The sequence below is a fragment of the Phascolarctos cinereus genome, unplaced genomic scaffold, assembly GCF_003287225.1.
Source record: "Phascolarctos cinereus isolate Bilbo 61053 unplaced genomic scaffold, phaCin_HiC Scaffold_1;HRSCAF=81, whole genome shotgun sequence".
Taxonomy (NCBI): domain Eukaryota; kingdom Metazoa; phylum Chordata; class Mammalia; order Diprotodontia; family Phascolarctidae; genus Phascolarctos; species Phascolarctos cinereus.
The window spans coordinates 56,054,330-56,078,667 of record NW_027555514.1 but is presented as its reverse complement, the minus strand read 5'-3'; the positions used below and the strand labels follow the sequence as shown (position 1 = coordinate 56,078,667).

Here is a 24,338-nt window from a genome sequence, read left to right as displayed (position 1 = left end):
ATCGTTTAGCCTTTTAAGTTGATGTAACTTAATGTAATTAAGTAATGTGAGTTAACATATGCATGTATCAGTTACAAAGAAATAAGAAACATGACTGTTGTAATAGTTCTTGATGACTTTCTACAAACAGGAACCACATATTGGAGGAGAAGGAATGGTAGGAGCTGGCCTATCAGTTGACCAGCTGAAGCAGCTGCAGCGATTTGATCCATCCATTATACCATTAAAGGATACTGACATAACCTCCATTAGAGATGCCAGGAGAGAAGACATGATTTGGTTAGCAAATAAGGACTGTATAGGGTTTTTTATTGCGAAATTTGTGAAACGTGAAAGCTTTTAGGAAAAGAACTTTCAGAAGTCAAAATTCCACCAAGTGTTTGCTGCATAAAAATATTATTGCTGCAGTGTTGTCAGGCCAGCAGACTGATAACATGGTTGCTGTGGTTGCTATGGAAGCAGGAAAATGTGCCAGTTTTTCTTTTAAGAATCAAGAGTGACAGGTTAAAGAAGTCAAAGGGGTAGAGTGAGATTATGTTTATGAAGAATTCATTTTAACTTATAATGTTTGAGACTACAAAGAAGATACCTTCAGATGTATGAAAATATCTTCTTTGTTGGTCTGTTTTTGTTCATAAGGAATGTGATATAGTAAATGTCAGATTATATTTTCTACAGATTTCCCTTTTAAGTGCATATTTAATATTTAAATCACTTGGTTACATTAAAAATATTTTCTGTTCACAATTTCTTTAGTACTATCAATGTATCAGAAATTCACGTTTTTCTGTGTTTTATTCACTTTTTTCAGCTGTTACTTGGTAAATCTTATCTCTTCTAACTGAAATAAAGTTAATAGTATTTCTGGAACACTTCTAAATGATTTGATTATGTTACTTTTCATTTGTGTTAAATATGCTGTAATTTTTCTTGTTCAGTCGTTTTTCAGTTGCATCCAACTCTTTGTGACACTGTTTAGGGTTTTTTTGGCAAAGATACTGGGAATAGTTTGCCATTTTCTTCTCCAGCTCATTTTACACATAAGGAGCTATGGCAAACAGTGTAAAGTGATTTGCCCAAGGTCATACAATTAGTACGTGTCTAAGACCAGATTTGAACTCAGGAAGATGACTCTTCCAGACTCCAGGCTGGGCATGCTATCCACTGTATCACCTAGCTACAGTTAGTCGTTTCTGAAGATTTTTAACTACTAGGGAACTAACAGGTTTTTCAGGTTACAGTTTTGTGTTTCTTTGTGAATTAATGTCGTTTTTTCATTATGACACAATTACTCTTCTGCCATGTGATAGAATATATCTTGTTTAAGTTCATTTAAATATTTTAGAGGCTTCATGACACAGTCTACCAAAAAATTTTGTGATTTATGCTGCTTTAGGGAGACACAGGCCTGCCAGAGGTGTTACCACTGTTAGTAGGTCCATGCAGAATCCAAGTTGAGAAGGGATTCCCTATAGATGGTGAAGTCTTTCAGATGCTCCTATATTTGCAGATGATGTTCTGACTATATCAAGTCTTGGCACATTGCAGATTGTCCTAAACGAGAGTAATAATTATTCTGAGGAGTCTGATCTAACTAGCCACACAGGAAAACACAAGCACATGAAAGATACTTCTTGTCCAGACTACATCCAAGTGACCGGACAACATATAGAACTAAACACTGAAACCAGACAGTGAGTTAGGCCCAAAATGGAATAAAGAGGAGGACAGCCTGGCTTGTTTTAGGGAAATTGCAAAGTTCTTTCAGTGACTCTGAAGCTTCTCCCTAAAACAAGCTCCATCTTTTTAATACCAATATTCTTCTGATGATGTGTGGCTGTGAATTGAAGAACTCCAAAGAATCAGAGTTGATGATCACCTAAAAGGCGGTCTAGAGGCACATAGTGGGTACAGACAGGCTGCAACACATTACCAAGAAAGCATTAAAAAAGGGTGAGTTAGATAGAAATGTATGATCAAAAAAGATGAGTTGGTTATGTAGGGGGAGTGAAGGATAACCAAAGGTCAGACTCTGCTCTATTAGTAGCATGCTCCATTGATAACCTCATGATGCCAAGGAAATTGGAAGTAGACCTCCCCTTCCCCTAGCATTTTGGGGGGGTGCCTTTTGGTGAAATCATCGGACTGAATGGAAGAGAGTTGCCCAGAATGAGTAGGCTTAAATGGGTTACATTCTGCATCTTGGAAGGAAGGAAGCAAGGACTTATTAAGCACCTGCCGTATGCCAGGCACTGTGGTAAGTAAGCACTTTACGGATAGCTCATTTGCTCCTCTCAACAGCTCTGGAAGGCAGGTGCTATTATTATCCTTATTTTATAGTTACAGTTTACAGTAGAGGCAGACACAAGTTAACTTGCCCAGAGTCACACAGCTAGTGTCTGAGGCCAGATTTGAACTCAGGTTTTCTTGATATTATCCATGCCCAGGGCTCTATCGGATGTCGTCTAGCTGCCCATCTTTGGTGGAAATACCAATGTCAACAAGATTATACATCCATTGTAATGACTACATTTTTCCTTTTACTAACCTTAAATGTGAGCAAGAAACTCAGGAAAACAGTCTGCATATTCATAGTGTTTGTGTTAGGCATTAGAAGAGCATTAGGAATCTGCATCATCTGTTAGGGCAGAAACTGCTTTCCTCTATGGGGCATAGCTGAGCATTTTGTCAGTTGTCTCTCTCACTGAGTTCTGTATAAATAAATACTGGCTTATGGACTTCATGGTCCTATACACCTGTTGAGGGAGATACAGAAGATTAATAAGTAGTAAACTGCCTTGACAGTGGCTTGTTAAGTGTGTAGTGATAATTAAGTTAATACGTATGAAATATTGCCAGATGGTAGGAAAAGGGTACTAAGTGGCCACAGACCTAGATTTACTTTAGTTCTCGTTTTCTTTGCAGTACTGGGCACATAGGAGATGAAACACTAATTCTGTCTTTTAAAATCATTCAGTATAATAAATGACACTCCTTTTAGAACTTATTTCCATTTCTAAGACTTAGCATGCTTCCCCTAGATGTAGAACTGAGAGGGTTAATGCATTATTTAAACAACTGATAGTTCAATCTCTGTCCATATTTTAAAATTTCCATGGCTAGTATCCCTGTCTTTGGCAAAGCCTCAAGTAATTTATGTTGGAGGAAAAAATATGTATCCGAATAGCACATTTGCACTTTGTGGGGGGGTAGAGGGAGTTGTGGTTTTTTTTGTGTATTTTGTGTGTATTTTGGTAATGATAAATACATGAACACTTTTGGCAAGAAAAAGGTGTGCAAAATGAGACAGAAAATTCAAAAGATATTGTTAAAAGTCACTTTTCCTGGGACAGAAAAGGAAGTTTGCAGTGGGTTTCGCTCCCTTACTAAAGCCTAAGAACAAACTGAAATAAAAGTTTAAAAATGCTCAAACAACCTCAAACTTAAGAGGCAAGGTAAAAATAAAACAAGACCAGTACAAACTATGAAGATAAATAGCCCATAAGAGAAGAAAATAAATATCTTGAGAAATGTGAAAATAGAGCTTCAAGGAACAATTTGTAGGCTGATAGAGTAAGTATAATTTGTATTTGCACAATTTGTCTATAAATTCACTAGAATTTATATGCATAGTTGACTGGAGATAGTCTGCAAAACTGACGTGCATTGAGATTAACAACAAATATGTTTTATATTTTTTTCCCAAACCCTAAACCACATGTTAGTTTAAATAAGTGTTAGAATGAAAATAAATGGAAGATTATAGCTTAGCAGGGGGAAAAAAAAATCTGTCAGTGCAATATAACTTCATTTTACTTGATCAACAGTTCAATGGGAATAAAAGTGATAATCCTCAGCTAACTTGTATTATCAGATGAAAGAAGATAGCATGAATGGAGAGTATAATTTATCAAGATGGCTTATTTAAAAATATTTTATAATGAAATTTAAAAAATTTTTTTCATCCTGATCGTGAATTTTATCACAGAGACAGAATTAAAAAAACAAAATGAAGAGAAACAAAATACTGCTGAAGAGTTAATTCCCATCTGTCAGAACTGTTGACATTTTTTTTTTTAGCAAGTCACTTACCTTGTTTAGGTGAAATTTGAAATGTTCCTCCTGAAATATGCCTCTTGAACAACCTCATGATTGGACTCATGTCATGGAAAGAAGAGAGTGAATTTTGGATTTCTATCATTCCAAATCCTTTGAGCTCTTCCAAAGGAAGATAAAAACACAAATTGATAGTACAGTAACAGAAATAGTAGTAGACACAATGCATTTTCTGCTAAAATAATTAGTTCTGAAACCAATTAATACTGCTGCTACTAATAAACAGTGCAGAAGCCAGCTCTTTATTTTGTTTCATATGGATAATTTTAAACCAGGATTATTGAAGAACAGTTCTGGGTAGCTGCTGACAAGTGAATGTCTCTCAACAGGAATGCATAGCAAACCATGTCAAAAGGGTGGTGACATCCCAAAGTACAGTATGTCTAAAACTAGTCCCTATGTTTAGCAGCACCTTTTTGCAACAATAAATGAAATCAGCAGTGGAGAAGGAGCATAGAAAGGAAGAATGGAAATGAAAAGGACAAGAACACAGTAAACTATTTCCAGCATTTCTCAAGATTGACTACCCAAACCATGATGCTGCAACTGAGTATGTCAATGACAAAAGCACTCATGTGAAAAGACTCCATCTTTATATTCCACAAACTGATAAAAATCTCATCATACTAGGGGTCACACTTTGTAACTTTGCCACTTTGTTTACGTTTATGCCCACTGGATAATTTTTCATGTATAACGGCTCAAAGATTTGCAACCCCACAAAAGAATCCATAAATAGGACTTGAAATGGAACTGAAACTTTATCTAAAGGTGTGAGAAATGTAAAAAAAAAAATAGCCTTAAGATAAATAAGATGGAATCCCATAGAGCTAAGGAAGGGGGGAATGAACTGATGTAGACAGTCTGGAATATTAGTCACATTTTAAGAATATAAATGATTCAAAGCCAGCAAGCTGGCCAACATGATATGTTGGAAGAGTAGGGATGAGTATCATATAGCTGTCTATTTTAGCTAAAACATTTTTTAAAGCAAGGTCATTGGAATGAAGTTCTCACTGATGCAACAAGATTTCAACATGTCCATTATAGCCACTGTTGGTACGGTACAATAAATAAATCTGTTTTAACAGTGTAAGAGATCTAATTACTGAGCATCATTTACCTACATTATATACAAAAGTGTTTCATACTGAAGGGGAAAAAAATTCAGGAATGGGTTGATAAAGCACTCCACTTGCTTTGGTAAGTTCATCTCGAAGTATGCTTTTTTCCCCCCCTTCATGGTAGGGAAGTGTGGTTATGAGAGGGAAGAAAGCCAAATTCATGATAAATTTTAATTTAAAAGATTAAAACTACTGGCTAGAGATGGGAATAAACAAGGGCATTTGAAAAAATGGAATCTCATATTATTTTTTTGACAAATGTACATTATTTGAAGTCAGGCCATTATATCCATTGTTTTTTCAGAATAAACTTCAAGTGCTAAAAACTCAGACACCTAATAATAACATTACCCATCCAATGATGTCTGGATATCATATGCATTTATAGACATCTATATTTGTCTTAAAACTATTAGCAACATTTTCAGTCATTTACAGCAGAATAACTAAAGGCAGGAGATAGTATCTTCTAGGCATTCTTCAAAGCAGATGTCTAGTGAAGAAAAGTATCCCCACGTTTTACTAGTGGCTCAGGTCACCTCATTTGGACCTGGTTAATGCTAAATAGCAGAGACTTTGGTGACAAGAATCACTTTCTAGGTTTCTGACAAACACCAGGATTGCTTGATTTGGAAAGATATGGGAGGGAAGGGAAGGAGTAGGAGCAGTGGATGACAGGAATTGATGGGAGTAATCGGCAAGTGTAGAAATGAAGTGGGAGAAACTACAAAAATTTATTTTCCCACCAAATAATTCCACAAGCTGTGTAAACTTTTCTTCCTAAAACAAGTACTATAAAACACAAAGATTGTACCATTTCCAGTGAAACACTCACAGTAACAAGTACCTGTGTTTACTCTCTGGGAGTCTCACAAAAAGAGCCAGCAGATTATGCTTTCCCCATTTACCTTTGGCAGCAAACTTCCTCAAATTCCCTGACTGCACATTGGATTAATAAAGTAATGTAGAGCACAACAAAAGAGAAATCCAATTGGGCAGAATTTTAAGTGTCAGTCTCTATTTTTTCTTCAACAGACTCTTTTTTTTTTGCATTCAGATTCATGTCACCCTTTCACACTCACTGTAACATAGACACATACACACACACACACACATATATGCAAACACTCTCTCTGTTACACACACACACAGACACAAACATACACATACCCCTGCATGCAAAGATTTCTGGCTCATATGCTCCAGTGCTATGACTCTAACAGACACTAACTACTAAGAATGTGTTTGTTACAATCAGTGTGAATCCTATGGACTAGAATAATTTCTAGAGTTTGGTACCTTTACCATACCTTATGGTCAAAGTGACAAGCTTGTAAGGATGGTATGGCATTCTTGAATTAAACCTTTCTTTATCTCAAGCAATCACACATATTTACATTATGTACAGGAGACTTTCTATTACAGAGGGAAAAGTTTCAAGACTGAATGTTGTTACAAATTTCCTGAATTGAGGGTATTTCCAGTCCCTGTAATTCAAAAGCAAATCTGCTGACTTGGCATTACGACTCTTAAAATAGTGTGATCAAACTGATATAATAAGAAGGTGTTTACAGAAATAACATTTACAAACTGTATATACAGTACACAGTACCAGTACATAGAAAATAGATTCTCACTTTATGATCCCCTTTGTGTAAGGCAAGGCTGAATCTGTCCCCCAAATTTAGTCAACCAGAGGTACAAGCAACAGGTAGTGGTCCTTAAATGAATATGCAAATTGGGAGAAAATACAATTTTGTTTGTTGTGTAGGCTGACTCTGGCTTGCTGAATACACAGGAGATTATTACACATCAACTCTAGTTTGTTTAAAACACTAACACCACCTGAAGATGGCAACAGATATTGTTCAAGGGGCAGCTACCAAAAACAGCTTTGTAAAAGTCAAGTACAACACCAGAAGCCTGCAACTGTACCAGGTGAGTCAATATAGCACTTTCAAAAATAATAAAAAAGTAGGTGAATATTCTATCTCATGCTATTGCTCTGCAAGCAACAGCAATAGAAACTGTACAAGACGGAGAAAAACCATTTGATTTGTGATGGAGAACCAAAATATTTTGTGAGGGTTTTTTTTGGTGGGGAGGCGGTTGGGGAGAGTGGCTGTTTTACAAGACTTCCAAGAAACAAACAAAAAAATGCCTCAAAGGCTCAAGTTACTGTCGGATATAAATATCCCTGTTCCACTCCCCAGCCTCATTCCGTTTTCTGGATATCACTTCTCCATCCTTGTCACAGTATCGATCTTTTGATTTGTGTCGGCTGCGCTGCTTGTGGTATTCATTGTGGTCCTGCTCTCGGTCAGCTTCCCTAGACCGGTGCCGAGAGTCTCGGTGTCTGTGGTCACTGTTCCCGTGCATCTCATCCCTGTGGTTGTGATCCCGGTGAGGGACACAGTGGTCTCCATGCTCATGGGAGTAATCTTCCTTTGGCTCAACATAGGCCGAGTCTCGACTGTCTTGGGTTTCCGAGTCAAACGTCTCTTGCCTGGAGAGACCTCGGCCCAGGCCACCACGATGGTTGTGGTGCTGTGCTGAAGAGGAGGAACGGTGTTGAGATTTCCTGACAGGCTCCAGACAGGGCTCCTCTTCAGCTTGGGAAGCAGAGCGGGTGGGAGCAGAATAGTCATTCCTCTGGTCTTGAGAACCCTAGGTAGGATCAGAAGAATATGTAGAGGTTAGTCAAGGTAAAAATAGTAAGAGCATGAATTCTGGGTTTCAAGCAGAAAACGACCGTAAAAGTCATCTACTCTACCCTTTGCTCCCTCTTATAGATGAAGAAACAGACTCAAATATTAAGTTGACACAAAGAAGAAGAAGAAGAAAATCTCCCACCTGTGAATTGGAGGCTGAGGTGGAGCTGATAGGAAGAGATGCCGTGGCTAGTGTACGGCTAAGGAGAGGGTTGGGGGGATTGCTGCTAGGAGGATGCGTGGCCTTCCAGTAAGCCTCCATGTAGTCAGCAAGGTGTTCACAGGCATCTTCAAGCTGGTTTTCATCCAGGATCACATCAAACAATTCCTGTAGAGGGGAAAATAAAAACAAACATTTAGGATCCTACTTCAGCCAGACCAGCATTATGATATAAGGGAAAATAACAAAACCAAACTAAACCCAAACCCTATGAGCCCTACTGTTGCCTGCAACCAAGTGGGGCACCTCACAGGAGAGTGAGAAATGAAGAGACATGGGCCAGGCGGGTCAGTGAAGACTGAGCCATTTATTCATCTGAGGGTTACAGCATGTATAGAAAAACCTAATATAACCTCAAAGAGTCATTCCCGTGAGACACTCCCCACACATCTTCTGTATACTTGACAACATATGTTTCCTCGTTATCAGGGTTCCTAGATAGGGCGGTATATTCCGAGACCTTCCCTGGCGCCACCTTAACGGAGGAATGGTATATAAATCTAAGGGTTCAAAGAGCAGGAAGGAATGTTCCAAGAACTTCCCTGGCACGGGAGATTGGAGAGCCAACTTCCTAAGAATGTGCGCCCTAACGGTCAAGACCAGGCAAGAGTCAAACTCTGTCCTGGATCTTCAACCCAGATTGGATTCTTTAGGGCTGGCCCTCAACACCCTACAAGTAGAGAGAAATTCTGTCGTCTTCTCATTCCATCAGTGGTTTGGGTTTTTTTCCCTTTTCTCCCTGAACTCTTCTAACAGTTTCCATGCTTTCAATACTTTCCAGTCACGGGTTGCCTTCTATCTACTCTACAGATACCTGATATGTCTCTGTTTACTTACATATCATTTCCCCTTTAGAATATAAGTTCCCTGAGGGCAGGGACTGTTTTGGCTTTGCTTTCTATCTCCAGTCCCTAGCACAGTGCCGGCCATTTAACAAACACTCAATCCATGCGTGCTGATGCTTGATCTTTCTCCAGCCATGTTGTGTACAGGTCCTCGTAGGACTTGTAAGGGGCCATTGGAGTCAATGGCCACATTTCACTTCCATGCTGGGGAAATCTATAACCTGTAATTTTGAAGCCCTGATCAAGTCTCGTCTTATACACCGAAGAGAAGTGATAACTCACTGGTGGACACTGGGCCAGTTTATCAGCTGCCACCATCTGGACATTGAGGTGTTTTGCTTGAGATTTTCCTCGAGATTTTATTAGCCTTTGCAAAACCTGCAAGAAACACAATTACAAGGTGATTCAAGGTAAGAGGTTCCAGAGAGAGCGAAATCTACAGAGTTAAAAATTCCCATAATCCTTTTGGGGCAGGATGGAGTGGGAAGCAAGGTGCTTTAGAAGCAAAGCATTTTGCTTATAAGGGACTGAACTGCCATCTCAATGCAGTGTTGAAATTCCAGTTGTAAAAAGTATGCATATTTGCAGAGATCTCAATCAGGGGCTTCACAACACATGCCCGACACCAAATTCACTCTGAGTTTCATCATTTTTCAAGACTCAAAAGTGATAATGATGTTTTGCTCGTATTGATCTCAAATCTGTTGCCTCAGATGATAGCTCTAGGCATTTTCTTGCCGGAAGTGTGGAATAAAAAAGGTACACAATTCATCGATGGTTACTGACATCTGATGGAAGCCATGTGTTTCTTTATAATATTGGCCTCACCTTCAAAGAAAATAGCTTGTTACATTAGGAGATAGGAACATAAAACATATTCTAGGGAAATGCAAGTTATAGAATAAAAACAACAGCAATCCTATTTACCTTTGGAGAAGAAATCTTTACATAGACTATAATTGGAGCCAGAGAGGTTTTACTGAGCTGGGCTGGATGATTGATGGTGTCTGCATCCAGTACCACCAACTGCAAAGTCCTTGCCAGCTCAAATATTCTTTCAATCTCGCTCTGAACTTCAGCTGTAAAAGTAAGCAGGGTTCAGTTATTTCAGGTGCAGCCTATTAGGCCAAATTATGTTAAAATAAAGTGACTGTTGTGCTGTTCTTGCCACAGATGAGTATATTGAGGCTGACAGTGAAATGCTGGAATTATAGACATGATAGTGGAGAAAAAGTTTCCTTTGAAAGGAGCTATTTCCCCCAAAGCACATGCAGATCTGAGAGAATGTTCTTTAAAGACAAAGGCCTGATTGTGAGAGGAAAAGTAGACTTCAAAGGGCCAACAGATTTCCAAAAGAAATGCACTTCCTACCTCTCTCTCTCTGTACTCATATTTTCACTAGAAAGCTCTCACCTGATGATATAATTTCATAAAAATATAGAAAAGTAATACTGGAGATAGACTTTTTTTTTTCTGGCTACTTCTCCTTGGCTACAGCCACCATCTAGAATACTTGCATTTTCCCATCTCCTTTGGTTATGTGTGCTGGTAAATCATCTAGAAGGTGATAAGGATTAGGATGAAAGTGCAGCCCTCATGACCCAAAAGAAATGGAAGGCTGATGACAGTGGTTTTGCTCCCAGCACACCTAGTGAGCTTATAGTTTCCATGACCAGAGGAGCGAGCTCACAACTTTCACATTTCAAAAACACGTGCCCTTAGTAAAGGCAAAACCACAGAAATGCAACCTGCCCAGTTCCCAGAAGCTGACAACCAAAAGCTGGTCTGCAAGAAAAAAAAGGGTCAATTTGTCTAGTTCTCTTTCCATTCTCTATAAATTGATCAAAGCCTAGAATGCAGCAAACAGGCTTTAATGTCCACAGCTAGAGAGGCTTCCTCATTTTTATCTTGTGTTAAAAACATTTTTTTAAAAACATTTTCAGGTAAATTTTTACTATCATTTTTAAGCATCATCTGCATTTCACAACAGCCCACCCCATACCCCTTTACAGAGAGCCAGTCTTCATAATAAAGAATGAGGAAAAAAAATCACTTCAGCAAAACTAACCAACATATGGCAAAAGTTTGAAGCCATAATTAGACACATTATCTTTAAATCGGCCCCACATGCTTAGCCCTGGGACAAAAGTTTCTTAAGGATAATCTTAACTAGTATCCATTTCAGAGCAACATGAGAAAAGGTAAGTTAATTACTGCCTGAGGAGAAGGACATGTGGATAACTATTAAATGTGGCTATTTGCATAAAATAAGGTGAAAGCTTCTTGAGACCTACCATTCAAAGTGACATAGTGATTATTCTTATAAAAACCACTCTAAGACATTATTATTTTATTTAACAACTCTTGGCTAAGGTTTGGTGTTTTTGATTCATTTTAAAAGCTCCTATCCAGATCCTTCTCTTAAAATGGATTTGTGTTCCATGGAGCATTCTCTTTCATTCCAAGCTGGATCATGAGTTCAACTTTCTGTTTTTTTAAACACCAGCATGTAAGTGACCTGGTCATTGTGAAGTCTATGTGATTCATCATAAGCTCAAACAGAATCTGCTCAGTTAGAACAAATTTCACTGGATGGTTGTCCAAGGATCCAGACTCTGCTAATTGAGCAAGTCACTTCCCCCATCCCCATCCTGTCACTTTCTTCTGTAAAGTGAGGGGATTGGACTCAATCAATAGGATCACTGAGGTCTCTTCTACCTGTAGATCTAAAATCCAGTGACCATACAGTATTATTTAGAGGTTCTTCACCAGAACCTTGGACAAAAGACGGGTAATTAAAAAACAAAACAAAACCCTAACATCTACTAAGGTAGGAATTTTTAACTTTGTGTCATAGATCTCTTTTGCAGTGTGGTAAAACCTATGGACCCCTTCTCAGAATAATGCTTTTAAATGCATAAAATATATAGGATTACAAAGAAAATCCATTATATTTAAATAGTCATCAAAATACAAAAAAAAAAAGTTCCCAGATACCTGGTTAGAACCCCTCTACTATTAAGGCATGCAGGCTTTACAATGTGCTTTAGGAGAACAAGCACTCATATTGATGTAATGATGTTGATAAAATCTTTTAAAGGAGTATGGAAGTACTTTAAGGTTCATATTTTATCTACTTCTTTGCTTTGGGACTTGCAGCAATATTTATCTGACCTGAATTAAAAGCCAAATAATACATTTAATCAATTGTGTATGTCAATATCCACCTTAAAAATAACTAGAGTTCACACACACACACACACACACACACACACACACACACACACACACACGTGCACGCACACAACCCCAAAATACTATTTTTGATGCAAAGAGGTGAGCTTATTTGGGGATGACCCCATAAGAGTTCCAAGCCATCAAAGGTTAGTGTCTTTAAACCTGTTCTGCCTTCTTACCCCTGCCTTTTAGAAATGGATGTTTTCCCCTCTCAAGAGACACCAGCAGGACGCCTTTCCTAGTCCTACCAGCTGCTAGTGCCCTCACCTCTCAGGTTATCTCCTATCTCCTCTGTATGTATCTTATACTTGCCTATTTACATTAATGTGGTATATGTCTGTCCCATTAGAATATCAGATCCTTGAGGACTGGGACTGATTTTGCCTTTTCTTTGTGTCTTCCATAGTAAGTGCCTAATAAATGCCTGGTGATTGAGTGCCTATTGATTTATTTATTGGGCGAAGAAGAACTTGACCAACATTTTCCAGAGAGAAAAAATGCTGTAAGCACAGGTAGTTTGTAGTCAGAGAAACATGTTAACACCAAGAATCTTCCTTTGGCTCAATACATTGTTTTTTTTTAAAAAAAGATTAATTCAGTAAAAGAGATGTCAAAGATTTTTGGCATCAATTTCTCAGTCTAAAAACTAAAAAGCCTCCAAAGCCAACTTCTGTCTCACAGAAGGGCCCACCTCGCCTTGAAGGATGAAGCAAGTCATTTCCTTGAGGAGAGGGATAATACTTATCTTTGTATTCCACACAGCACTTGGCACAAATGTACAATAAGTGTTCAAGTCAGGATCACTCTTCAATAAAATGACTTCAGCCCTGTGATTCTTCTCTTTTCTACTCTTCTAGGAAGAAGAGGGAGCAGCTAGGTGGCAGCATAATGCACAGAGTTCTGGTCCTGGAGTCAGGAAGACTCATCTTCCTGAATTCAAATCTGGCCTCAGACACTTACTGGCTGTGTGACCCTGGGCAAGTCACTTAACCCTGTTTGTCTCAGTTTCCTCATGTGTAAAATGAGCTCAAGTGGTGAAACACTCCTGTATCTTTGCCAAGAAAACTCCAAATGGGGTCACAAAGAGTCAGACACAACTGAAAAATGACTGAACTAGAAAGAAAAGAGTACTCAACTCAAACAAACCCCCCCCCCCAAAACAAACCAACCCAATTCTTCTCTGAGATAAAAATGAAGATAAACTGACTAGTTTATGAAGGAATTTCCCAGAAATACAGAATGGTTCAGAAACAATATAGAGAATCTAGTTAACTTGACAGCATCTAGGTGTAGTGGACCAAGGTACAAAGATATGAAGAGAATGAGAGACATAGCTCTGGGTTCTGGCTGTGCTTACAGCATTAAGAAGTAATACAGAGTAATAAAAGTATTAATAAACTTATCAGCTTTCTAGGGTTTACTTATCTCTGCAGGTAACTCCAGCTCTATTTTATCTTACCCTTATCTCCTTCCTGAATTCTAATCTTGAATTTTTCAACAGTCTACATTCTGAAATAGATGTCCCACATGGACCTCAAACTCAACATCTCCAGAAATTCTCTCTCCCCCTAAACCCAACCTTCATCTAAATGTCCCTATTTGTTTTGAGGGCACTGCCATTCTTCCAATCACCCAGGTTTGCAATCTTGTACTATCCCTGACTCTCCAGTCTCATGCATCCCACTTATACACTCAGTTGCCATGGCAACACATTTCTCATGTCTATCTCCTCTTCACTGACATGATTAGCATCATAGTTCAGTCCCTATCACCTCTTACCTGGATTATTCCAATAGCCTCCTGAATGGTTCCTCTGCCTCAAGTCTCTCTGCCCCAAACCATCTTCCATACAGCCACCAAAGTGGTTTTCCTAAAGTGCAGGACTAACCACGTCACCCTTCTATTCAATAAACCAAAGCAGTTCCCTATTGTCTCTAGGATCCTATATAAACGTCTCTGTTTGGCATTTAAAGCTCTTCACAATCTGGCCCCATCCTACCTTTCCCACCTTATTACATATTATTCCATAGACTCTATAAACTAGCCAAACTGGTCTATCTCCCATTTCCATGGTTTAGCAATGACCGTCTATCCCTTTGTCCTGGAACAATTCTTCTCCTACAAGTCTTGGAATCTCTTGTTACCTTTAAGAGTCAAATAAGCTCAAACGCCACCTTCAGCATGAAACTTTACCTGGTTTACCAATGGTAGCTCTCCCTACCCCTTCCCCCATGTTACCTTGTATGTGCTTTGTATGTCTTTTGTATATGCCTGTAATGTGCACACATTGCCTCCTCTTTTAGAGTGTTACCTCCCCGTTCCCACTTTCTGTGCATGTATTTTAAAAATCTAAGTTGGTTGGTAAGCTCCCAGTGCAATTATCTGTTGTTGTTGTTTTTTTTAATTCCCACTCCCCTTTATCTTCCTTGAATTTATTTTTGTGTGTGCTGTCAGAATTTCATTCTTGAGAGTTTTCCATCCCTGTTATGCTGATTTCCCCAGCAGAATTTTAAATCATGGGATCCTACCTCACCTTTCGCTAAACCCTTTGAAATATGCTTTCCAAAAATCTAGAGTTCTTGTCAGACTTATCTTTACTAAATCTAGGACTTATCTTTGCCAACTCTAACTTATCGTAGCTAACTCTAGGATGTAATTGTTATTTCCCTTTAACAAGCATTATTTCCAATCTATTGCTCTCTGAGGGTGAGAACCAGCTCCAAAACAGAATTTTCCCTCGTTGGTTCCTTGTGAAAAGTCTTGTGAAAGATCTGTTACTAACGCAAGTCAAAATTAGCTGGCTGTGCTTTTAGCAACAGGAGAGCTGGTATAGATGCCTGGATAATTGAAATCTCCCTTTATTTACTCATAACTCTGTGCTTGGCTTGTGGTCTATTTCCCAAACTGCTAAGTTCCTCTTTTTGTCTGGGTGGCCTGAAGTATACTCTGACGGGAAAACCGCTTCTGTTTTTTGGCTACAGTTTGCTTCATTCAAATGCTCTCCATTATGCTTCCCCTACTTGTTCCTGACATCTGAGTATATCTTCCTGTTATAATATCATCCAACCTTCTTCTACCTATCCCATTTTAAAAATAAGACACACTAATCCAGATGCTTATTCTATTCATCAATCTCATGCTACCAAATCTCATTTGACCTGTGAGGTCAAATTTGCTCCCTAGTTTTAGGACCGTGAGCTCATCTTATTTATTGATGATATTTTGCTGATATCTTGTGCATTTGTGAAAATACCTTTTTTAAAAAAAAAAAAACTATGTGCTCTTTTCTTGGGATTTTTTTCTCTCCTATGAACTTCCGGGTATCTCAATTGATCTACTTCCTACATTGTAGCTTCTCTGTAGCAAAATGCCCTCCAAACTGGATCTTCAAAGATGTGCCTGAAAGGAGTTAAGAATTAGAGTTCTGAACTCCCTGGGGTCACACTTTACCTGCCATCCTCGCTCTGCTCTCCCATTTCTGATCTTTCCACATCCTCCTCTGAGGAGTGTAATCAGATCAACACTGTCAGTAATCAGATCAACACTACCATTGCTTCTGGAAAGCATGCATCAACTGACTGTCCTACTGTTCAATTCACCATCCCTGAAACTGCTCAGACCAAAATAATCTTTCCTGGACCCTGGTGCCTTATATGTGCTGTTGCCTTCCATTAGAAGGTAAGCTCAATGAGGGCAGGGAATTTTTTTTGTTTTTTATCCCTAGCACTTAGCACAAAGCTTGGCATATGGTAAATGCTTAACAAATGCTTTTCCATTCATTTATTCACTCACTCACTCATTCATTCACTCATTCATCCATCCATCCAGCTGGGTAAACATAAACAGGCAGTTTTCTTTCCCTGGTTTTCTTTTTAGTTTAACATCCTTTTGATTGGATATGCATGACTCCAAGTAAATACATTTTTTATCAGTGTTATATGCCCGCCATCCCTGACTAAGCACTGATCATTTTTCTCTTTTAATATGTGGCCCTTGCATCCAAAAACCAAATCCAAAGGACATAAATACTGTCTCAAGAGATGAAGTCTCATCTTCTCAGGAAGGCATAACCCAATGCACCTCACTCATGTTACCATGTCTTAACAATTTTAACTTCTTTTTTTTAAAAAAAGTAGTTTAAACCTGTGAGAGGTCAGTATGTATGATGTAAATTCACATTTTTTAAGTTAATACCAAGTTATTACATACTAAATAAATTCTATGTATTAACATACTAAGTCCTAAATGAATTCACTCAAAGCAACTAAAATAGATATTTAATAACAAATACAAACTAGTTATACTTTATCGATTCATTATACTTTTGCTTTCAGATATATATGTATATATATGGGAATTCAAAAAGTGCTAGTTGCTATTAACTTTTTTAAGCTTAAATTCTAAACTTTATCAATTCAGGACTATATTCTCTTACAAGAGGTGGTATAATTCTGAAAATAATTTACAAAGCCACATTTCTTGGGCTACTGATGGAGAATTTAAAGTATAGTATTATAGTATATTGTATGGAGAAGTGGTGTGGAATCCTAGGTAGACAGCTGTTGGAGGAGTGAAGACTTGGATTTAAGTCCCTTCTCTGACACATTCTCACATTGTGTGTGTGTGTGTGTGTGTGTGTGTGTGTGTGTGTGTGTGTGTGTGTGACAAGTAATTTTCCAAATCTATAAATTACTGAGCAGGTGCCAATCTGTCTTAGTAAAGAAAGCTCCTTGTGAGAAGTTTTTTACACTGATAAAATCACAGGTGCATTACAAACCTGTGTTTAGCCAAAAGTGTCTTGATTTGGAGTTGGAAGGACCTTAACTATCATTGTGTCCAACTCTCTCACTTCACAAACTGAGCTCAAGAGAGGTTAGATGACTTACCTAGGGTCATAAAGCTAGTAAGCATCTGAGACAGGCTTTGAACTCAGTCTTTTTGACTCTAATTCCAGCATTATCATACCATGTTACTTCATGGTACTAGTTTATGAACTACCAAATATGAAATACATTTACTAACAATCCAGGTATGATTCACCTGTCAAATTAGTCCAGAAATATGCAAAAGATCTACTGTATACAGAGACTACCGAGAATGGATTATTTTGAAAACTTTGGTGGAATCCTTCCTTTATATAAGTCTTATCATTCATAGGTTCAACATAGAGAGAAGTGGTGGCTGAGAAGAAATTAAGGACTTGTGACCCATTTATCTTCATAAAATTTGACTAATTTGGGGACAGGATATTCATTATGGCTCAGGTATGTAACACTAATGTTTTTGAGAAAGTGGATGAGTGGACAGATGCTCTTTTGTTCCATTATATTATATATCTTCGCACTCCCCTTATGGTATTTTTATCTAGTTTGGTTTCATTAAACTTCTCCCTGCTCCTGCTTCCCAAAACAAAATCCTCCCCGGCTCTTTGGCTGCGGGTGGGTGTAGTGGAAAGGACAATAGCACTGGAATCACAGGACATGAGTTCAAATCTTGACTCGGCTACTTATTACTTGTGTGGCCTTGGGACAATCACCTAACCTCTCTGGGGTTCAATTTCCTCAACTGTAAAATAAGGCATTTCCACTCTAATTTCTTAGGTCCCTTCCAGTTCTATATTCTGTGACCCCTTGTGCTTATCCCTTTATCTTGGTCCACCCTTTCTTTTTATATGACAGACAACATGCCAACGATTCATTAAAATGCTCCTTTTAGTAATACTATTCCTAATTTGGTGCCAAGAACAGTTTTAAAATAATATCTGTGAAGCGAGCACAACTGTCAGCTGCATTATGTTGCTATCAACACTCTAGCTGGAGAATTTATCTGGGTAAACCACCTCACTGGATAAAGTACTGTGTTGATGAAGTCAAAGTTAAAGATGTTGATGCAATTGAATTATCTACTGAACACCTACTATGTGCAAGGTGGCACCCACTAAGTGCTGGAGATGAAAAGATTAAAAAATAATTACCAGGATTCAGCCATCTAGAATCTAAAATAGAAGGCTTCACTTAGAGATCATCAAGTCCAGCCTCTTTGTTTTGTGGATGAGAAAGCTGAGACCCAGAGTTGTGGGTGACTCCCCCAAAGTCACATAGGTAGGATGAGGCAGGATCAAAATTATCTTTAAAGATCCTAACTCTGAGTACAGCATTTTTTCCCCTATTGTACCAATTAATTAAACTCTTGACTCAATTTCATTATAAAATCTTTTATTTAAACAAAACTGACTGGGATTTAGTGAGAAAGTATGTCCAATATTAGGGAATGTAAAGGTAAATAAAAGTTGGGATACGGGCCTCATCTGGGATAAACATTGGGTCCTCTACATTTGCAGGGACCCACCAGAGAGATTTTCTACCTAAGCCTCCTGTTGACTTATTAGTTTTAGGATATATTAGAGAAAAATTAGTATACTTCCTCTGTTTTGTTTAAACTTCAATTGTTAGGTAGGGTATTTGTTTGTTTGCTTGTTTTTGGTGTTTCCTTAAAAGTCAGACCAGTTTTTGATAGTGACTTTCGTTTGTTGAATATTTATATATAAATATCTACAGTACTGCCCAGTACAAGTATTGCTGCTAATATGAGAAGTATGGATTTTGTATTCCTAAAATGCTGAGTCCTAGCTGATAAATGTTCATATTTTTCTTCAGATTTTAAGCAGATGTAGACTGCTTATCTTACTGTGAAATCCTAAATATTGCAGATTTATCAGATAAAGTTTGCCTGCTGGCCTATAAACGTCAAGAAATCAACCTTTCCTGGGAGCCCCATAACTCTTTGAGGGCCATTCTAAGTATGTCTTCTTTAAGTTAATCTACTTCTCCTAGCGAGGTGAAAGTCTGAAACTCCATCTGGATTTCCCTTGAAATCACAGGAATCCATTGGGAAAATTTTGGGGTGCCTTTTAGTATAGGGACCTAGGGGAAATTTTCTTGGACCTCCAAACACATGAAACATGGTCCCTTGGAGACATTTTGATGTGTGCAGTATAGAGAGGGACATGTACAAATTTTGTCCAGACCTCATTTGGATGTCTTTGTATTGAGAGAATCATGGAAGAGTTTTCACTGAGAGTGTTTTTTCACTTATGGGTGAGGTGAGGTGAGAACTTCCAGGTGAATCCAGGTTCCTAATCCCTGTAACGAGAGCTTGATGTGCTTTGGAATCTCTGTGGGCAGAGGCTTTTCCTTCTGAGAAAGGAAGTTTGATTTTCTTTGTTTTATAAGTTAGTAAGTGATTAATCTCAGACAGTGCTGATATTATTATAGTATTTAGTTCCCCAAATGAGACCAGAGTAGAAGGGTCCCTTTGTGGGAGAGGGAGAGAACAAAAAACTCAGCTCTTCTGCAGCCAATTGACTAGTGTTGCTACCAAAGCATCCAATCAAATTAGTTTGGTAGGGTGAGGGGGTGACTTCCCATCAATCCCAGTTTTGTAACCCTAGCAGAGAGATCCCTACATGCTCAGGGAACTCTCTAAAGGCCCATGCTTTCTCTTTGAGAACAGAGAATTGCTTTTCTTTTTTCTTTATTCTTTTTGGGTTGGGGAAGGCACTTTTTTTTGTTGTAAGCAACAAGCCAGACATTAACCTATGAGGAACTTTGTCAAATGGTATTGGTTTGTTAAATTGTATCACTAAGTATTTGAAAGTACAGAAGAATGCTATTATCATAATTAGAAACTGTACCAGGAAGACTTTTCCTGAGACTCTTTAGTACAAGACAGTGGGGAAAGCATTAAAAAAAAAAATAATGTGGAGCTTTCCCAGTTCACAAAAGAGTGGTCCAAGATCTGGGACTATGGAATTTCCAAACACACTCTAGTAGATTTAAACTGGGGGGAGAGTATAAGGATGGGGTCAAAACCATCCCATCCCACTTAACACTGATGGATTTATTAAGTGAGGACCCAATGTCATTGTTCAGTAACTGGATATCTCCATACATGGAAGGAAATCTTTTGATGGGCTGAGGACTTGGTCATGCTCTCTGAGAAAATGAGAGGTATAGTCCATTTCCAAACTGGGTGGGTACTTAACAGACATGACTTACCCCTCACAGACTTCCTAGTGTGAATTTCTGGGTAAGTCACTAAATGTCTCAGCTTCCTCATCTGTAAATTAGGGATGATAATATTTGAGCCACCACCTCGTAGAGTTTATAGAAGGAAAGCACTCTGTCAAATTCAGATTGCTAAAGAAACCTAAATTTTTACATTAAATTCAAAATGGAGGATTTTTATAAGAAGAAACCACCATGTCTGCCTCTCTGTCTCCTGGTAACACGTGAGTCCTAGGACAACTGGCATGATTTAGGTAGATCTTTGCCATCATCAAACTGAAGAGTGTTTGACATTCTTGTTTGAAGAGAAAAGGTTTATCAGGGTTGTACAAACTTACCTAAGCTTGACCTTGTGTTGGAGCGTTCTATTATCGCATGCTTGCTAGGATTGTTTAATACTGAGCGCTTGGCAAGCGAGATGTCAGCTGTGACCCTTGTGATAGATATCCTGTGCAAAAAGACAAAAAAAATCATTAGACTCAGGCTTCTGGAAAGTGAGTGGGGAAAAAAAAAAGGACAGTTAAAATTAATTCAGGTAACTGAGCATGTGACATGTAATACACAAAGGGGAGAATGCATGACAAGCTCAACTGAAAAACATCATCACAGCTTGGATCATTTGGAACTTTAGATCTCTGGACCCTGGGCCCAGGAAATTTGTTAACACTTGCAGGACATGTCTCATTACATAAACTGACTTTTCATGCTACAAATAAAGGCTTTAAAGATGTCTTACAATAGTACACAAAAGGGTACACAGTCAATCAATAAATATTTATTAAGCAACTACTATATGCTAGGCATTGTTAAGTGCTAGAGATACACAAAGGCAAAACTCAGTCCCTGACCTCAAGAAACTCACAAACTAATGGGGGAAATGACAAGGAAACCAATACGTACAATCAAGCTATATACATACATATATATATATATATATATATATATATATATATATATATATATATATATATATATATATAGGACAAATAGGATATAAAGAGGGAAGGCACTTGAATTAAGAGGGGTTGGGAAAGGCTGCCTGTAGAAGATAAGATTTTAGTTGGGACTTCAGGGAAGCCAGTAGGCAGAGAAGACAAGGGGCACAGCCAGAGAAAATGGCTAGAGCCAAGAGATGCAGTGTCTTGTTTGTGGAAGAGTAAGGAGGTCAGTGTCACTGGACTGGAGTATGTGACAGAGAGTAAGGTATAAGAAGACCAGAAAGGTAGGAGTTCTCCAAGTTATGAAGGGCTATGAATACCACATAAAGTGTTTTGTATTTGATTCTAGAGGTGATAGGAAGCCATTGGAGTTTACTGAGTAGGGTGTGGCATGGTTGGTCTTGTACTTTAGGAACATCACTTTAATGTCCAAAGGGAAGATGGACTAGGGTGGACAGAGACTTGAGGCAGACAGATCTACCAGTAGGCTATTGTCATAATCAATGCATGAGGTAATGAGGGCCTGTACCAGCGTGGTGGGCTTAATACTCAGTATCTGAGTGGATTCTGCTGAATGGACAAAGGCTACAGACAAAGGAATTTCATAATTACCATTGTTCTCAGGGCTTAAACTATTCTTTGCTATGCCACTGTATTTGTGCTCTGATCAATGTGGATAACTCCTTTCAAAGATACAGCTCACAACCCAGTCATGCTTTGTCATCCTGTGCAACCTGTATCACGCCCTCTCAGAAACACTCCAGAGGGAGATTATAGTACTGCTTGCAGATAATTTCCCCTCTTGGGCCCTGAGCCTCTGCTTTGGAGAGAGCACATAGCCAAGGGACTCTCTGGGCAGCAGACTTGGGACATGCTGCTTCATGTTGCCTCAGAAATGCCAGCAGTCACTCCTTTGGGGCATCGCCACCATCCTTCCAACTAAGTATACTCAAAGCTAGCCTGCATTAATAGAGTAGCATCTATTTCCCTGGTTTGTTGACTTTCAAAATCACCTCCTCACACACGGCCAGGAGGAATCTGGGTTACTGTGCACATTCTTACACTTCAATACATATTCCAAAGATTTCACTGTAGATCATTGAAATCTTCACAATCACTAGACTGGGGGATTTAGTTAGTCACAGATGTTAGTTTTGCCTATTAGAGCAGGTTTGCCTGTTTTATTCTTCTAATATCTCCTTTCTGCAAGGTGGTATTTCTTAAAAGCTCTTTTTACATATAAGAATTATGGTAGATCCATTTTTAAATAAACCACCTGAGGCATGATGCCAAAGAGTAAAGAATTCATATCTTGATACACTCTCCTCTAGCTTAAACATCTAAAGATTTAAAAAGTGAAACACATATAGTGAAAAAATTGTATTAGGCTTGGAAATAAGTGGTGTATTAAGACTGGGGACTCATGAGGAGGGATCATAGGAAGAACATCTTTCTCACCTATTTTCATCAATGGAACTCTTTCCAATGCCTGTTACTCTTCCTGGATGCATTCCCCAATGATTAGCAAACTTTCACCTGTTCCTCATTCCTGTGACACTGAATCTTGGCCTACTGAAGAGACAGACCCTCCTCTCTAACCCTTACCACCAATTCTCTTTTCCTTATGGACCACACCAAAAACGACTCCAAACTCCCATGTCCCTCTCCAGAGCCATCTGACTCATCTATTGCGGTCTCTGCCATCTCCTATTCTATTCATTAAGAAACATCATCTCACTTCAGCATTCTCCTATTTTCTGGTGTTCCCTGACACATAATTGCACCCAGATGACACTGTACTGCAGATTTACCTTTCCAGTATTGGTCACACCTTGTCTCATACCCTTAAGACTCATTAGTCACAGTGAAATTAGTCACAGAAATTGGAAAACTTCTTGACACTGCCACTTCCACATGCATTTTCTCACCAACCCTTAGACATTTCTTCTCCATGCCTGGAATGCACTCCTTTCTCACTTTCATCTCTTGGAATTTCTTTCATTCCTTGTGTCACCTTCCCCATGAAAACTTTACTGATGTTAAAGATCTCTTCCTCTCAAAATTACCTTGTCTCCATTTTATACATACACATATGTATGTATATGTATATTCTGATTATACTCATATGTGTACGTGCTGTGTTCTTCATTAAGTAAGGTCCTCCCAGGCAGGTACTGACTCACTTGTGTCTTGTTGGCTCCTGTATGGTGCCTGACCCACAGTAAATGCCTATCAAATCCCTGCTGATCAAGTCCTACAGGCCTCAGGCTTTAGCATAAATGACTGAGTACCTTGAAAATACAACTCTAGCTCCAAGGATGGGGATAAGCCAAGGTAGTCTCACTGATGAGAACATAGGTTATTTCTTCCTAGTCAGCAGCAATGGTTTGTTAGCTAATCTTCTGCCATTGCTATTTCATTTTTTCTCTTAATGACAACAATCACGTTGGCTGATATCCTGGCATATAGAGCCAAGACACAACCTTTGACTTAGATTTCCCCTTCCAAATTCACAGCCTGCCCAGGTCTAAGGAAAGGTTACATTTTTCTAAAGATGAGAACTGAATCAGAATGATCCCATTCCTTCTCTTTCTGTCTCTCCTTTCGATATAGCTTTAACTGTTGAAGAAGCAGCAATGGATTTGTTAATGCATAAAAGAGCATCAAAGCTTCTCCAGGAGGACATACTGTATTCAGAGAATGCTCACGCAGACTGTTACAAACTGCATTAAGAGACAAGAGCCAGGGAAAGAATAAATGCACATTGATTTATTCTAACAAGGCAGATTAGAGACTCACCTCTTAGTCTCTGCCAGGCCTCCACAATGCCAGAGGCAATGGCTCTTGGCCTAGCATGTAATAAATCATTTCACAAAATTATGGAAAATTAAAATTAGAAGAGTTAAGGAAGGCAGGTCTAGCTACTAAACACCTATTTTAATTTTTCCCTTGAAAAATACATTTACTCTTTTTCTGACTGTGTCCCTTTCTTGAACTGTGTTGAAAAATGTCATTCTCTGCTATTCCCTAATTTTGGAATTGTGGGGGGGAAAGCTTTTATTCTACTCTATTTTAAAATGG

At 38.6% G+C, this 24,338-nt stretch overlaps 2 protein-coding genes across 12 annotated transcripts in view; one reads left to right on the top strand and one right to left on the bottom strand.

Moving 5' to 3' along the window:
- Nucleotides 1-870, top strand: part of NSUN6 (NOP2/Sun RNA methyltransferase 6) — a 36,456-nt gene extending 35,586 nt beyond the window's left edge. For 2 of the 3 annotated variants that reach the window (XM_020966902.2, XM_020966901.2), the window contains exon 11: nt 131-870. In XM_020966902.2, the coding sequence (XP_020822561.1) occupies nt 131-343 (213 nt within the window). In that variant the 3' untranslated portion in view covers nt 344-870. The remainder of the gene's footprint in view (nt 1-130) is intronic. The other variant, XR_002320714.2, reaches the window with a different exon arrangement.
- A 3,467-nt stretch (nt 871-4,337) lies between these two features.
- CACNB2 (calcium voltage-gated channel auxiliary subunit beta 2) overlaps nt 4,338-24,338 on the bottom strand; it is a 395,023-nt gene continuing 375,022 nt past the window's right edge. For all 9 annotated transcript variants that reach the window (XM_020966891.2, XM_020966894.2, XM_020966893.2 and 6 more), the window contains 5 exons: nt 20,658-20,767; nt 9,944-10,095; nt 9,299-9,394; nt 8,094-8,279; nt 4,338-7,907 (listed from right to left, as the gene is read on the bottom strand). In XM_020966891.2, coding sequence (XP_020822550.1) covers nt 7,416-7,907; nt 8,094-8,279; nt 9,299-9,394; nt 9,944-10,095; nt 20,658-20,767 — 1,036 coding nt within the window. In that variant the 3' untranslated portion in view covers nt 4,338-7,415. The remainder of the gene's footprint in view (nt 7,908-8,093; nt 8,280-9,298; nt 9,395-9,943; nt 10,096-20,657; nt 20,768-24,338) is intronic.